The sequence below is a fragment of the Canis lupus genome, chromosome 22 (genome assembly GCF_003254725.2).
Source record: "Canis lupus dingo isolate Sandy chromosome 22, ASM325472v2, whole genome shotgun sequence".
NCBI classification, from domain to species: Eukaryota; Metazoa; Chordata; class Mammalia; order Carnivora; family Canidae; genus Canis; species Canis lupus.
The window spans coordinates 26,182,104-26,198,174 of NC_064264.1; the positions used below are offsets into that span (position 1 = coordinate 26,182,104).

A 16,071-nucleotide genomic window follows, 5' to 3' on the forward strand; every position below is an offset into this window, starting at 1 on the left:
GTAACGTCATTCTATTCTTATAACAATTCAAACATAAAATGATAAAATTTTATCTTAATTACATATTAAAATACCCAAATAGGTAACATCAACTTTTTTACATTCTATAACTTGATGTGACCTTCTTCCCCTCTGGTGAACAATCTGAAAATGAAATTCTTAAAAGATAAAATTCAGGCCAGCTCTAACTTTTTTAAAGAACCAAATAACAAAAACCTTAAAATCAAAATGTTTAGTGAAATCTAGAAGACTCACCTGTACCTATTTAGAAGGCTTACTTCGAACTAATTTCTTCAAACAAAGATTCAAAGGGAAACAGTTTACAACCTGCAAGAGTTGTATTTCTTGTATTTTGCAATACATGGGTTCTATGTTGCTAATACAATGCAATTTAAATGATTATTTTACTTGATTAACAAAGGCAATTGTATGAAACAATTCAGTAAAATAACTTGGAAAGATAAAATAATACTAATTGATAGTCAAAGCACAAATTGCTCCTAAAATAGCAACTACTTGGTTGCACATTAAGCTAATTTACAAATGCTACTTACATTCCAAAAACAAAACATCAAATGAGAAACAATAAAGCATATTATGTTTTCGTATGCTGGTGAATCACACATGGTAAATCACCAAAGAGTAGAGTGATTTATGCTCAAATCCAGCCAAGACTTTAATCAATATTGGGTGTCACATCTCAGGAGGTTGGGGGAGGTACTGAGGCAAAAAAGAGAGTGGCTAATATTGGTGTCAGTAATTTATATGCAACTTCCGTGAAATGTAGATTAAACAAAAAATAACAACAGATTTGGACTAATGAGATGAAGGTTTACAAATTCTGTGTTAAATGTGATACGAATAGTTTATGTAAGGAACGGAGTTTTGAAAAAAAGTAGTCTATTTTACATAATATTTGCAGCCTCCCAAAATAAAATATGCTATGTGCAAATCAAAGTAAGTATCTCAGAGCATTAACTACTTATCTGTAGAGTTCAGAAAGTAAACCATCTTCGTAACTTGTGCACTCTTTACAATAACGACTATGTGTATTATTGGAGACTAACTCTAAGGAAAACAACAGGTTTGAAAAATTCCTAAATAACTCAAGAATTTGTAGTATGCAGTATAATTTGATTGACCAAGGCAAATCTTAGGTTTTGCCTAACAAAATCTTACATTTTGTTTATATGTTAGTAGTTAAACTATAATTTACCAGCATTTTAAAAGTATACAGAAAAATAAGTGGTGGAACCCAACTTAAACTTTCATATTTTAGGCCTTTCTCTTCTAATTATGTCATATTCTTTAGGAAATGTTATAAAATGAAACATTAGACTTTATAGGAGCTATTAATTGATTGTAATACAAAAACTTCAGAAGCATAGTCTCTCTTCCTTTGAAGTAATTTTTAATTTTTCTGTGCCAAGTATTGTAATTATCTGTTAGAAGCGAAATGTGTATTTGTGTTGAAACTTTCTGTTACCAATGCAGAAACGCATAAGTCTGTGCCACTGAATACCATGCAATGGAGGAAATGTTTCATAAATATAGACTGGTTCAGTTTGCCATCTTTATTAAAACTCCTGACAAAACAGGGCCAAGAATTGGAAAATATTCTGTATTTCTTATACTAAAATTGTATTCGTATATTACTACTGGACAAAAAAGACTTGAAAAGTCTTCTAGTTTGCTGTCTATGGATGGTATTGACTTTTAAGACAAAAGAATACTGTTTGTGAATATATCTATATGCATAGAAAATGTCCGATGAAAACTAACTGGACTCCATTTAAGTTAAAAAAAAACTCCACTAATCCAGGGCTACGTAAGACCCAAAACATAATCTGGTTTGAAAGATTCTGAGACAAAATCACCCTCTGGCAATATTTTAAAAATAAACATTTTAGATAACAAAATACAGCAGTCACTTTTTATTACCTGAATTCAAAGAAAATTGAATCCTAACCCAAATCTACAAACAAGCCACTGACTCATACAAACACAGACTTGACCATGTACATAATTACTTTTCTTTTGTTGTTGTTGTTTACTGGTTACCAGTTAATTAAGTGACCTCTGTTGCACCAGCCAAGTTCAAGCAACTAATGTTTAGTTTAAAAATAATAATTCGAGGAAGCTGATCAAGGTCAGACTCTATCCTTTGACAACTTTTAAATATATTCCCTGACATTTTCTCTCATTTTTCAGACTCTTACGTTCAGCTTTACCATCAAGCAGGTGATAGTCTCTGTTTCATCTCCTTGTGGTAGTGACAGATGGCTTCAACATTTATTCTAGTTTTTAGAGATAGCATACTGATGCAATAGCCCCAAGCAAATTAAATCCACTCTAAGGTTTGTCACCAACTTACTGAGCCACTTTGAGCAAGTTTATGAACCTTTTTTCCTTTAACATCATTTTGGTTTCTCAGATTCTCTGGTATCTAAATGCTATTAAGAATCAGGGTTAGATATATGTCCTGTAGAAAGATGAGAGTGCCAAGATTTGATGTTTCTTTCACACACTATATACAGTGTCTTATATAGTTTGCCTTTTTGTTCAATTTGTCTTATCTTCTGCATAAATTATTCCTTTAGAAAGTCTCTTTAATAGCCAGAGGAGAAAGAAATCAGAATGAAAGAAATCAATATACCTAGGTGAATGAAAAGGATCTTAACTGCAAAGGTGTAAACTGGATTTGAATGGAAAAAGTAATTCTAGTTCTGTAAATTCAAAATGCAAAATATTGTAGGTATTGCTTTCAAGGTTAAGAAATAAGACAGTGGCACTTGTAATGATCATTAAAAATAGTAATATAATGCAAACAGTATGTTTTGGTGAGAGGGAGTTCAAGGATAAGTTTTCTATTTTTTTTAGTCAGTGGCATAGTTAGGAAAACCTAGGTAGAGATCTCCAATTACACATCTTCTAAGGTTAATGACTGCAGCATTTGCATGTATATAGGTTTGAGTAAGCCTTGTAGTGGATAAAAGATCAAAAGGCAAGCGTAAATCAACAAAGTTACCACATTTAACTTAAAAATAACCTGAAATTGAGTTTTAGAATAACATACTTCACTGTAAAGTATTAAGACCAGGTGATTGAAATATAACTAGAGTATTGATGAAATATTTTTGAAGGGATAAAACAGTTCTATTGTATATAACTTATCTTGCCTGTGAAAGTTTAAACTCCAGAGCTATTGTTAAACTCAGGGGAAAACCAGTAATTAAAACATTTTTTTTTGTTAATAACTTAAAAAATATTCTCCACCCATATAGTGAGGACTTCAATCCCAAACTCCAAGCAAAAATTTCAGGGAAAAAAAAAAATCAAAGGAATAATTGTAAGAGACACAACACTACCTGCTTTACACTGATGATAACGTTGCTGTCACTGGAGGAAGTTTTCTCTAGCAATTTTTTTGTGTTATGTGAAATGGCCATTAATTATCTAGTACAGTATGGGCTGTAACAAACACACAAAGAGATTCCAAGAGCAGAGTGGTTTGATTACTAAAGAGAAAAACAGTAGCTCTTCACCAATTTACTGGATAGGTAGACAAATTTTATAACAATCGCATCTGAACTGGCTTCAAATTCGGACCAGCATTCTTTAGAACAACTCTAACAATTTTCTGCCCCGATTCCAGTAGTTTTAACAATAGATTGCTGGCAAATATTTTATCTTCTGGACGTCCGAGGACTCCAATTATCTCAGTAAATGACGTTTAGCGATCAAGATTACGCCTCAATCTTTACTGCCACCTGTCCATACTCTTGGGCACGTGCGCGCGCACACACACATGCACGCGCTCTCAGCATTTACCCAAAAAAATAATAGAAATGGAGGTTCAAAACCCAAACCCACACCCACGCCCACATGCAAAGAAGGGCAAACCAACAAAGAAAAGAGTTTCTGGCTGGGTCAGAATAGGACATTTTGCAGGGCCGGAGTTGGGAGTCCTTTTCGCCCTGCAGCCTTCCCGGGGCACTAGCCTGAAGTCTTCCAAGGAAGGAATAAGCTGGGGCTTTTTCACCCCTGCTTCCTTCTGGTCTCCCCCACCCCTATTTCCTTCCCACCTCAGCTCACACCCTAAGGAGAGTACTGCTCTGTTCCTTCTCCTAGTCTTAAAACTTATTTGGAGGGTCCCGAAGTCTCTGCGCCAATTTAGCGCGCAGTTCCCACGCGCCCGCTCCCGGTGTCTAACTTTCTCTACTCTCTATCTCCTGGCATCCCAACTTTTCCCCCTGCTCCGAGCCGGGCACAAGGCGGAACCGTGAAAGCGGGTGGAAGGACCGTTTCTACCCCGAAACTGACAAGCTACCCCACTCCCGCCCCCTCTCGGTAGATCCTCCCCCAGTGATCGTTCATTAGCATAAAACCGGTCGGGCCAGGCACCGGCTCCCGGGGCCTCCAGGGTTCGCGCGCTTTGCCGGGCGGAGGTAGCCACGGCACAAGGTATTCAGGTCTGCGGAACATCCCAACGCAATGCTTGCATTGCACCTGCTCATTGCTTGAGCTACTAACCTTTAAAATAAAAATAAGAATAAGAATAAAAAAATAAAGAAGAAGAAAAGAAAAAGAAAGAAGAAGAAAACAGTTTGGAGGGAGAGAGAGAGAGAGTGCGCCTTAGTCTTCCTTCCCCATCTCTCCAGCTCAGCTTGCAAGAGTCCCAGGCGCTCGATCACCTCCCCCTACAGAAGGAAGCCTGCTGGCTCCCTCGCGTCTGCCCCGGGGCTAACGTACCCCTTCATCTCCTTTGCACGAGCTCACCCGCGGACACACGCACACGAGCGCGCACACACAGACCCCTCCCCTCAGCGGGCTTCCCTTCGGGGCTTTGGGGCTGAGCTTGCCTGCGGGTCCCTGGGGATCGCCCCGGGCCTCTCGGCCTCCGAGGTCTTCCCCCTCCCGACCTCCGAGGGGCCCACTCCCGCGGCTTCCCGGCCGGGCCTCCCGCTCCCGAACCCGGCGGTCAGGGTCACGACCTCTCGCCGCCCCCCGGGCCGGCCCGGCCGGGGCCCCCCCCTCGGCTCGCGGTGGAGCCCGCCGGGGCCGGAGGGGGCGCGCCCACTCGGGGCCGCTGCGCGCTCGGGGCTCCGCGGGCGCCGGCGCGGCCCAGGAAGGGGGGCTGTGGCTCCTGCCGACGCACCGTCCTCCCTCCTCCTTCCCGCCCCCTCCGCCCCGAGGCTTGGGGTTCCCGCGCCCCACAGCCGCCGAGCCCCAGCGCCCAGGCGAGCGAGGTGCGCACCGGGCGGACGAGCGAGATCTGGGCAGGGTGAGGGGCCAACTTCTCCGGGGGTCGGGAGCGGCCGCGAGCCTCGAGGAGAGGGAGCAGAGGGCCGCGCTCTCCGGGGCGCGCGGCTCGCGGGCGCGCGGAGCCCGCGGCGCCAGCAGGGGAGGCGGGAGGCGGGAGGCGGGAGGGAAGGGCCCCCCGCTCTTTACCTTGCGTTGGTGCAGTCATTGTAGAGGGTCTCGAAGTCCTTCCTGGAGATGAGTTTGCAGCGGTTCACTCCGGGCTGGATGGCGCCCAGTCCCCTCAGGATGCGAACCTGTTCCACATTGCACACCACCGGCGTGATCTCCAGCCGCTTCAGCTTGGTGTAGACCGTGTGCAAGCCCCCCACCAAGTGCTTCAGGAACAGGTCGAAAGCCTGGGGCAGGCAGATCAGCTCGCAGCCCTCCACCGTGAAGGAAGCCACTTTGGCCCCCCTCAGATCCACCATTTTGCACTCATTATTCTGAGGGGTGTTTTCCACTGGGGACGGGGTCGAGTACACGGGTTTCCCGGGGAGGGGGCCGCAGCTGCTGCTGCTGCTGCTGCTGCTACTGCTGCTGCTGCTGCTGCTGCTGCTGCTGCTACTGCTGCTGCTGCTGCTGCTGCTGCCGGTGCTCGCGTTGATGGGGGTGCTGGAGGCGCCGCCGCCGCCAGCGCTGATGCCGCCGCCGCCGCCGCCGCCGCCGCTGCCGCCGCCGCCGCCGCCGCTGCTCGCGGTCGCCAGGCTGGGGTTGCAGTTGCCGCCGCCGCCGCCGCCGCCGCCGCCGCCGCCGCCTCCGTTGCCGCCGCCGCCGCCGCCGCCGGTGGAGGTGACTGTGGCCGCCGCCGCCGCCGCCGCCGCCGAAGCGATGGGCTCCGGCCGGAACAGAGTTGGCCCCGAGGACGCCGGGGGCCCGATGGACGGAGCCGGAGACGAGGTCGCCGAGGAGGTGGAGGTGGTGGTGCCGGAGGAGGAAGCAGACGTGGAGATCGGGGGTTGAGGGGGGACCAGCTGGGTCGGAGGGATCAAAGCCGCCGGCACTGCCATGGTCACATAGAAGGGGAAACAAGAAGGAGAGAAGCGAGAGGAAAAGTTGCCACACACCCCGGGGAGGGGAGAGGGGGGAAGAGAGGGGGGAGGGGGAGAGAAGGAGCTAGAGGGGGCGGCAACAACAACAACAACAACAACAACTCCAGGGAGAGCGAGGAGGAGAAAGGGCGAGAAGGGGGGGAAGAAGGAGGTGAGGGCGAGAGAAAGGGCGAGCGCAGGAGGGGCGAGCGCGAGAGGCGCTCTTGGAGAGAAACGCACAAAAGTGTCCCGCAAGTCGAAATGCGAGTCCTCTCCGGGGGCTGGGATCGGGGGCTGGTGGGGTGGGGGGGCGGGGGCGGGGAGGGTCTGCTGGTGTGGTGCGGGTCCCGCTCTAGCACAAAGTTAAGGATGAAGGTGAGAAGGAGGAGGTTTGAAGGACTCGGTGTCTCCCCGGCAAGTACATTGATCAAAGATTGAGAGGGGAATGACAGAGAGAAAATGAGCTGAAAAGTGCAGGCTGCCGGCTGGACGAGTTGTTGTTGTCACACGGTGCAGAGGGGAGGAGCTCCGGAAACTTGAAATACCCTTTGAAGCCGCAAAAACCTCACTCACTAGTATTAACCCAAATTATCCAACCAGGAACTCGGAGCAGACACTCCGAGAGCGCGAGACACAGAGGGAAGGCGAGTGAGGGAGAAAAGGAGGGGAGGGCGGGGAGGGGGAGGGGGAGCGGGCTGGGGAGAAGGGGGGAAAAAAAAAAAGGAAAGAAAAAAAAAAAAAAAAAAAAAAACTATGCGAGGGCCGGAGAGGAGAAGCCGGGGACGCAGAAGTGGCGATCGGAAAAGGAAAAAGGAGAGGGAGATGATCTGCTGCTTCTGCTGCTGCTACTACCGTTAGGTTGCATGTCTAATATTCCATCTCGTCCGCGACGACTCGTAATTTTTTTTCCCCCCAAAACCTTCTAAGCAATCGCCTGCCAACTTAAAGACGAGCCAGAGCGCTCTGAGCTCTCCTTCAAGGATTTAGGATGTATCACCGCTCTTTTTTTTTTTTTTTTTGCAATAAGATATAAATGAACACACAGCCCCTCACTTGATGATTATTAAGAAATTATTTTCAGGAGGATTCACATGTAAGCAAAGCCTCTGTTTTCTGCCTCTGATTGTTTTACTCTATTTATTAGGTTATTTGTTCGCGTAAAGATAGTGAAAATTCCGGGACAGCTTTCAGATGCGGTGGGAGGGGAGGGGGGGGGGGAGTCAGTCTGAAGTCACTTAAAGAATCATGGAATCCTCTGTATTCAGTTTCTTATTTCCTGATACATTTGAGAGATTGTGGAAAGAAAGAAATGCTTGCCACGATGTGGATCGTTCAGAGTAACTTCACTTTCACCCCAAAGGCAGGTCAGAAATGCTCATTTTCCATAGAGGCTTTTTGAAGAGAGCTGGCATCCTTGAAGATTTAGAAAGTGGAAAACAAGGAAACACTGATTTTTTTTTTGTTTTGTTTTACTTGCCTAAAACTCTGTAATTAATTCACCTGTCTTGCATAGAAAACAACTATCCCCACGTTAAGACCCAAGGCTAATTGCCAGTGTGTCACATGAATAGCACATTTGCTTTCATATTTGAGAAGTTTTCATTGTATTTTGGGAAAGTCCTTTTCAGTTTGTCAGTAAGAATGTGTTTTGTAAATAATGAAAAGAACAAAACAAGCTCACCAGTTGACTTGCGAAGGCAGAAAGGATAGCTGTGCTTAGAAGCATTAGGCTGAGTTGAGACTGACTGTCTTCCTTTTTGCCTTCCTCTCTCCTTCTCTTCCCTTTCTAACTTGTTGCATGGAGGTATTTTTTGCAAGGATTTTTGACCAACACATGATCTGAGCATAGGTCAAGTTCGTTCTCTATTTGTATCTCTAGGAATCTTAAATAATTGGGCTTTAATCCTGCCTGCACATGTCTATTAACTTCACAAGATAGAAACAATGCCTTAGCATTGGGCAGATTTAAAAAATAAACCATTAGCATCAGGTTCACAGTGTTGGGAAATTTCATAATGAAATTCTGCCATTTTGGTGCTGAAGTGATTATCACATTTCTCTTTGTCATTTTAATTCTCTAAACTTTTTGAAGTTTAGTGTCAAAAGGTACAGGAAATGTCTAACAGAGAAATATGGCACCACTAACTAATTTGTCTAAGTTTCTGCTAAACTTTTGGGGGCACAGCAGTTGTATCAGGAGGCTTTTCTGAGTCCTAAGAATTCAGAAAATTGATTGTCGCCAAAAAGTAGATAAACTTCTACAAAGATAGCTGAAGTTTACAGTTGTTTGGCATAGCCAATGTATTTTAATGCACTCAAAAATAATTTATATTACTTTTTCACTGCTATCAGTTCTCCAAAATAGGGATTCGATATATGTCACATACATCGAAACACCACATCAAGTGTTTACACGTTTTAGAAAATATTATCTTTTTAAAAAAAATGCCAGATTACTTTGTTAATAAGTAGAGGGGAAGAAGAAGACATCGAGTCCTGAAAAAGTAATCTTATTTTGGAATTGTATGCACAACTTGAATAAACTCTGATATAGTTTGAAGTGCTAAACTTCAGTTTCCTGATTTTTAAATTCTAGATCCAGAAATGGGGGAAAAAATCAGAATTAAGTGCTGAAAATCTGCCCTTAACCATTCTTATTTCTCACGTTTCCATTTCTCACTGCCACTCCCCCAATACCTGCCATATTCGGAAGCCACAGGCAGGAAATAATAATAGCTGACCAAGTCATAATCCCACCCAGCTTCGAAGCAAACTCCAAATTTTCTGCAGGGAATCCTGTGCCTCCCAGCACACGCTCCGTTCAGATGTGGGGCTTGGGGCATTTACCCCTACCTGAAAGGGAGCTCCCTTCCCCCTCACTCCCCACCTCAGGTCTCTAAACCCTTTCTGGGAACTACTACTTGCCCCTTTGATCAAACAATAGGATTAGAAAAAGCATATAATGCAAATTAAAATAGGTAGAGAGGAAAAGCCTCAAATATCTTAAGATTTAAGATTCTTTCCTTTTTTTTTTCTTTACTTTCCTTTTTTCTTCTTTTTTGAGAAATGTTACCAATGATTAAGGCAAACAGTATTTAAGAACAGCAGATAAATCAACTCCACAGAGATTTCAAATTCTCACTCTTTCAAACACTGCATCTTTAGCTTTCAAAGCTTTTGTCTTGTTTGTTTATTGTTTTACATCTCTGGCTGTGTCAGGTCCTCTCCCTCCATCTCATCTTTTCCAACCTGCACTCAATTTGCATAAGCAAAACTCAAAGTACTGTAACTGATATTAGAAAATTCTCCCTGTGTTTTGTGAAGACGTATTGTGCTGAAATCAATAAGACTGTTTAAAATTCAAAGACCTGCAAATCGTTCTGTTTGTCCTTTGATAGGGCCTGTGCTGATTAAAATGCTACCAAGAAAGCTTAATTGCTGCACTAATTAAGAAGTCTTTAATTTCTTTCCTAGGTTGTCGTTTGAAGCTGAGCTTGTACCAGTTCAGGGAAGGTATTTTCTTCCCTCCCTCTGCCCCCTCTTGGCCCCTCCCCCTTCCTCCCCGCTCCTCCCGTGCCCCCGACGACATCCCAATGAATGGGAACTAATAGACAGAGTGGTCTCAGGTCTCACCATCTATTACTTAACAAAAATCGACACAGGATACAGAGTTCAGAGCAGTATGAAATGCAGTTTTCAGAAGAGCTGTAAGGTTGCAGGAGACAGTAAGGAAATACAGAGTAGCTGTTGCAGCTAAAGTCCCGGTGAATACCTGGATGACAACAGGCACTTTAGCTCTATGATGAGGGCATCCTATTTGGTTAAAAGGGGCAGTCACAAGGAAATGCTTCTACTGAAACAGGGAAACATAAAAATGTATTTTCCAAACCTGTGGTTTAAAAAAGAAGAATAAATCTGTAGAAAGGAAGATTTATAGTTGGGATTTGGTAAGTATCATTTTAATTTATGAGTATAAAATCATGAATTCTATGGGGATTTTATTTTTGACCCTTTTTATAACCCAGGGTGGCATAGCGCTGTATTACATCCTTTCCATCCTTTTCTATTGACCTATTTTATTCACTGATTTCTCAAGTGGGGAAACTGACTAAATGATTTCACAAAGCTTTCTCTGTAATCAATAGTCATTTTTTTAGGTTTATTCATGCTGCATTATAATTCTGGTAAATGACTGCAAAGCAGAAGATTGTAGGAAAGATACAAATATTGACAAAGCCAGGATAAATCATGTCTTTAAATCTTTAGAGTTTCTCTATAGCAAATGATATAGTTATTTGAAAGAAAAAGATTGAAAATGTATATTTCATGGAATATAAAAAAAAAAAACAAATGATTGAGTAACTTAAAGACAACACAGATCTGCATATGTTTCTTGTCTATCTCAAAATTTCCTGAAAGCTTTGAGTATCCTCTTTTTATAGCATCACTAAGTGAAACAGAAACAATTTGGGCATGTGCACAAAGGCAAGAAGAAAAGGTCCATTACAGTTTTATTCTTTTAAGTTTTTCCCAAGTTCTATTGGAAGCATGCACAGAAAAATACAGATATATACTCCAGATATATACTGAATTCCTTTCAGTGACAGGACAAGGAGATAACACGCTTAATAGATTCAAAGGGAGATTTACCATTCCGAGCACGACGTCACTCTAATTATGTTTACTCTAATTGAAAGCAAGGTTTTTTGGAATCTGAAATTACTTTCAGAATTTTTTTTAAATAATGCAAGTGGATCAAATGTTGATCACAAGCATTTCAATCTTTCAAAATGTATTGGAAAATTAAATGAAAAGTGGAGTTTGGTACAAACAATGCCCCAGGGCAAAAAACAACTAACACTAGATTTTCCAGTCCAGCCATAACACAAATCAATTTGAGCACACTTCTATGGCCAGACTGCCAGATTGTTATGACTGCTAATTCACTCAATCAAAGAGTGCATTAGCACACCCGGCACAAATAGCTTTAACAATAGAGTGCACTTCTGAACAATTCTAAGATATATCACTACGGAGAAGGAAAGAGGAAGATCATTTTTACATCTGCATATTTACTAATGGACCTGTTTCCTTAATTGGACAAAGAAAAAAAAAAGACTGAGATAAACTTCAGGCAGAGGTTTATTAAAGAGCTATCTAATTTTGGCAAATCTAGAAAGATATCAGGGTACCAGTAGTTCACTGACTTTGTTAAACGTTTCTCAGGAGAGAGTCCAAAATTGATGTTTGCACTTCAGTAGTAAATCATTGAAGATGGAGAAATTATGCCAAGTAACTCTCTCAAGCCTTTTTAACTTAGACACTCGGCCTCACCAATCAGCTCAGCAGATACACTTTGACTGCCTTCAGTGCAGACTTCTCTACTTCTACACTTTCTGCCTCTGCCTTTCCCCGCTTAGGGTTCCAACTTCTGACTTGTAGTGACTCTAACTTCCACAGGCTTCCCTCTTTTCCAATTCCCTGCCTCTCTGCAAGAACAAGGAGTAAGACTTTTATCTCACGGATACACTCTCTAATCAGGCGCAGAGAGCTTGGTGATAAATTACCCAAAGGACAGAAGGTGGGGGAGCTGAAGGTGAACACGCTATAACTTGAAGCACTCAAACTTTACATTACAAACTTCCGTTCTTAATAAAGAAGCGGTTTAAATGGTTATAAATAACTTTGACCCGTTTTACAGCATGGAAATGCATGGACTGTGTATATGCTTACTGAATGCATATAGTAATTATCTATCTGGATTCCTGTTTGCATAGATCCCTGAGCCAAATGGCAGGATTTGCACCACCGTTCTTCTCCCCCTAAACTTCTATCCTCACCTCCTTTTCTCCTGGTTCAGAATGAAGGTGACATGTAGTCAAAAATACTTTGCCGGTTATGGAGCATATTTTAAGAAATCTCGAAACCCATGCCAGGGGAGAGAGAGGTAATGGCAAACGGAAGAACAGTTACAAAGAAAAAAAAAATCATCATAGAATTGTTTTCCTGACTCCAAACTACATCGTTTCCATGACAGGCAGTCAACTCTCCCTGATAATTTAGTTATACTTGTCCATCACTCCTTACTTGCAGTGTAAGTGTCCTAATTCCATCTGTGGGCTGGTATTGAGTTGCACAGGCAAATATTCGATAAAAAAACAAACACAGTGAGATCATTTTAGAGTTGGATTGTAAAAGGAAGCAGCAACAAGAATAATTTAAATTGAGATTAATTCCTTCATCTCTTAAATCAGGCCATTGTGAGGGGAAAAACAGACTGGATTGAACTAAGGTCAAAAAGTCAGGCAGACATTTAAATCCCTGGTTTTCTAGTAAATATTCTACCTTCAATTGTGCCTTTTAGTATGAGGTATTTTCTACTTGTCATACTTCTTTCTCTTTAAATAGCCCCAACTTATTTTCCTCTAAAGATCAGTATTAACACCTATGAATTGCTTAAGGGATGCATAGCTGGGAATGGGGGTGGGGAAGAGGTCTTAGGTAGTATGAATGCATGTTTGCTAGTAAAACATGAATTATTGTATAATTTGGTAATGTTAGGAGAAATGTATTAAACTTCATTTAAAAAGTTTATATTGATTGACTGCTTTCTTGTTTTGTTTTCATTTATTATCTTAGTCTTTCTTTTGCTTCTTTGTTTTATTAAGTAAAAGAAGAGGTCATTTTCTAACAAATAGCCAATAAAAATTGTTCTATTTGAAGTCAGAAATTTCAAGGATTGTTAGAAAAGAATAAACTGTTTATTTATTTATGGCCTCTCAGAACAAAGAGTTTTTTTTTTTTAAGTTGAAAGAATAACAATTGCCACCTTCCAGCCCGAGATCTTGTATGTCAAGTTTCAGCCCAGAGCAAATTTTTACAACAAGTTATAAACCCCCTGTAACAGAGGGTTTATTATAATGGAAGTGCTGACACAACCTTAACTATAGCGTTGTAAACGGCTATGCTATAATATCCATTAAGCAGAAAGAAAAATAAGCTGGCTGATCAATAATTTATACAAAGAGTACCAACTGCAGACATAATAACTGTAATGTTTGCAAAGCAATCTCTCTGCTCTCCAGGCTTAACAGTAAACGCAAACTAGCAACGCTGTTAATTTCCAACTCCTACAGATAAGAATACAAACAAATTACTTAAAATTATATTTTGCTCAACATTTAGCATGCCTCGATGGGATAAAATAAAATTTAATTATGATGCAACTTGTGCCGGATGCAAAGCTGTTTTGTTTTCCAGCACATTTTATTATGAAAGGACATTCATTTGGAACATCAATTATGGGGAAATAGTATGTTTCAATGAGTTGACTTGGGTCAGGCAGGCTCTTCTAAGAGTTATTCAGACATGGAAACAGATTGACACTGTTTAACTTCAAAGAAAGTTACAGGGCTTTACAGAGCCACAACCTGAAATACAATACTGCAAGCTCTGATCCGAGTCAACTGTCAGTAAAAACACACCTTGTCATTAGAGTTCATGGGAAAAAAGACGCTAGCTTGGAAAATGTGGCCATCATTAGCATCCAGTGACTCTTGGAGTGCTCAATTAACGGTAAGCCTCATTTGCATGGAAGCAAGATATGTCATTTCTACCTAATAAATGTGGATCATAAAGTGTGAGCATTATTTTCTTTTCTGAAAAAATTTTAAGAAGTAGATTTTCGTAGATGTCCATATTTATTACTGCTGTGCTTTTTATAATGTCCACATGTGTGGAGTCTGTCATTTTGATATTTCTGTTCTTGTAGATGGCTTTTAAAGCAGGGAAAGATGCGAGAGGTGTAAAAGAGGGAAATACAAGAATTGAAGGATCCCCAAACGCTCACTATGTACATACTCAAGGTTGAACCAGATTGTACATTTCTAAGGTTCACATCTCCATCAGTCTTTTTTGTCTGTTCATTTCCTGGGGGGGGGTGTGGAACCCAGTAGAACGAAGAGACATTGCTATCAGAGTTGTAAAATGGTGTATTACCCTGTGAGCAATTGCACTTGGAAAGGAACCAGTAATTTATATGAGAAGTGTTTAAGATTGCCTGCTCACCCAGTGATCCATGCCAGGTCAGTTCCAGTAATGCCAGAAAACAAAAGGAGGTGCACATCACCGGGAAAGAGACACCTCATATGCCTTAAGAGCTTGTGAAGGGGAGCACTAAAATGCCATTTTCTCAAATGAACTGGTCATTACCATTTAAAATCCTGAGGGGTTGTGGGACTGGGGAGGAGAGAAAGAATTTTTCTTTTGATTTAACAGGGCTCTGAAGTACTAGTTTTAAGGGGGAGGTGTTTTGTTGTGATTGTCTCAGCCCTATTCTTTAGCAAAGGTTAAATCCTGAAACAAAGGTGCATTTTTTTTTAAACAATGGAATGGAAAAGGATGAACACAATGGCTCTGAGATGTACATGGCCCATTTTAAACTTAGATATGAACTGTTTTAAGGATTACCAGTACAAAAACTAGTACAATCCTCCACTCGTAATGTCTATGCCAGGTTCTAAGCTGTCATTAATCTTTTACTTGAATAGATTTCCCCAGATCAACCCCTCACTCCACCAGTATTCAGGAGAAGACTATGGATACTGGCAAATGTTATATAAGAAACCACTTCCGAAGAATTCTTCACAGGCCTGCTTATTCTTGTCTAACATAATCAAAGCACAGGCTCTGAGCAGTATACTGACATGGGGGTGACAGGTCGCACAACTGCCATCCTCAGGCGAATGCTTCCCCACATATTGAAAAGTCATTTTAGTTTTGAACCAGAGTTCAGTTCATTTGCATGTCCAGCATTCATTCACTTGTGTATTTTGAGAAGGAATTAAAGAAAAAGACCATTTCCTATATAAATCAGAATTTATAATTTACTGATTGGCTCAAGATTCAACACATCCAGGAATCTTTGCAGATTTATCCCAGGGTATTGTAACTTTCATGCATTTCATTGGCTAAGACAATTATCTAATGCTTTCACACTTGTTGATATGTTTCTCTGCAGGTGGTCTCAAGTCATTCCTGTGCCTTTTGGATAGCTAGGTAATGCTTAGAACTACCTGGATGCTCAGTAAAGGTCAGCTAGGTAATTAAACCTGCTTCTATATTATCCACCCACTTCCTTTGTCCCCAAATTATGTAGACTTCTCATTCCTTAAATCACATATTATTTGATTCAGAACAGGATATTGAGGACCAATAAATTTGAGATATGCTCATTTTTGTTCTAATATACAACTAATTTAGGGAAATTCTTGAGGCAAAGATTCAGAGATGCTAAATCAAATAGGAAAGAGAATCTTGGACCTATAACTAAGGCTTATCCCTGGGACTTACACAGAAAAAAATCTTTTCTTAGTCATCAGAGGAGCCATTGGGATCTTCACCAAGAATGGAATATAAGTGGTAGTATATATTCTGACGTGTTGCTACAGATGATGAAGCAGGTTCATATGTGAAATTTGCCTCCCAAATGTGAGCAAGCAGAGGTATGTGCAATAATGTATACACTTTTTGCTTTAATACTACCGTCACCTTGATACACACACTCTCTATTACACAAGCACACTTATTTTGTGTACTGATTGTATCTGGTTGCTGAGGAGGTAAAGACAAAGATATTTATTCTGATTAGACTTTCATATACATTATCTCAGTTGAGTCTCATTACCATAATATCATTGAAATTTTGCGTTAGGGGAGTCTGGAAGATCATCTAATCCTA

The 16,071-nt window shown here is 41.6% G+C and overlaps 1 protein-coding gene across 1 annotated transcript in view; it reads right to left on the reverse strand.

Moving 5' to 3' along the window:
* The window catches only part of DACH1 (dachshund family transcription factor 1), a 429,427-nt gene extending 423,068 nt beyond the window's left edge, over window positions 1–6,359 (reverse strand). Inside the window, exon 1 of the mRNA XM_025441318.3 lies at window positions 5,452–6,359. Coding sequence (XP_025297103.3) covers window positions 5,452–6,311 — 860 coding nt within the window. The 5' untranslated portion in view covers window positions 6,312–6,359. The remainder of the gene's footprint in view (window positions 1–5,451) is intronic.
* Between the last annotated feature and the right edge of the window lie 9,712 nt (window positions 6,360–16,071).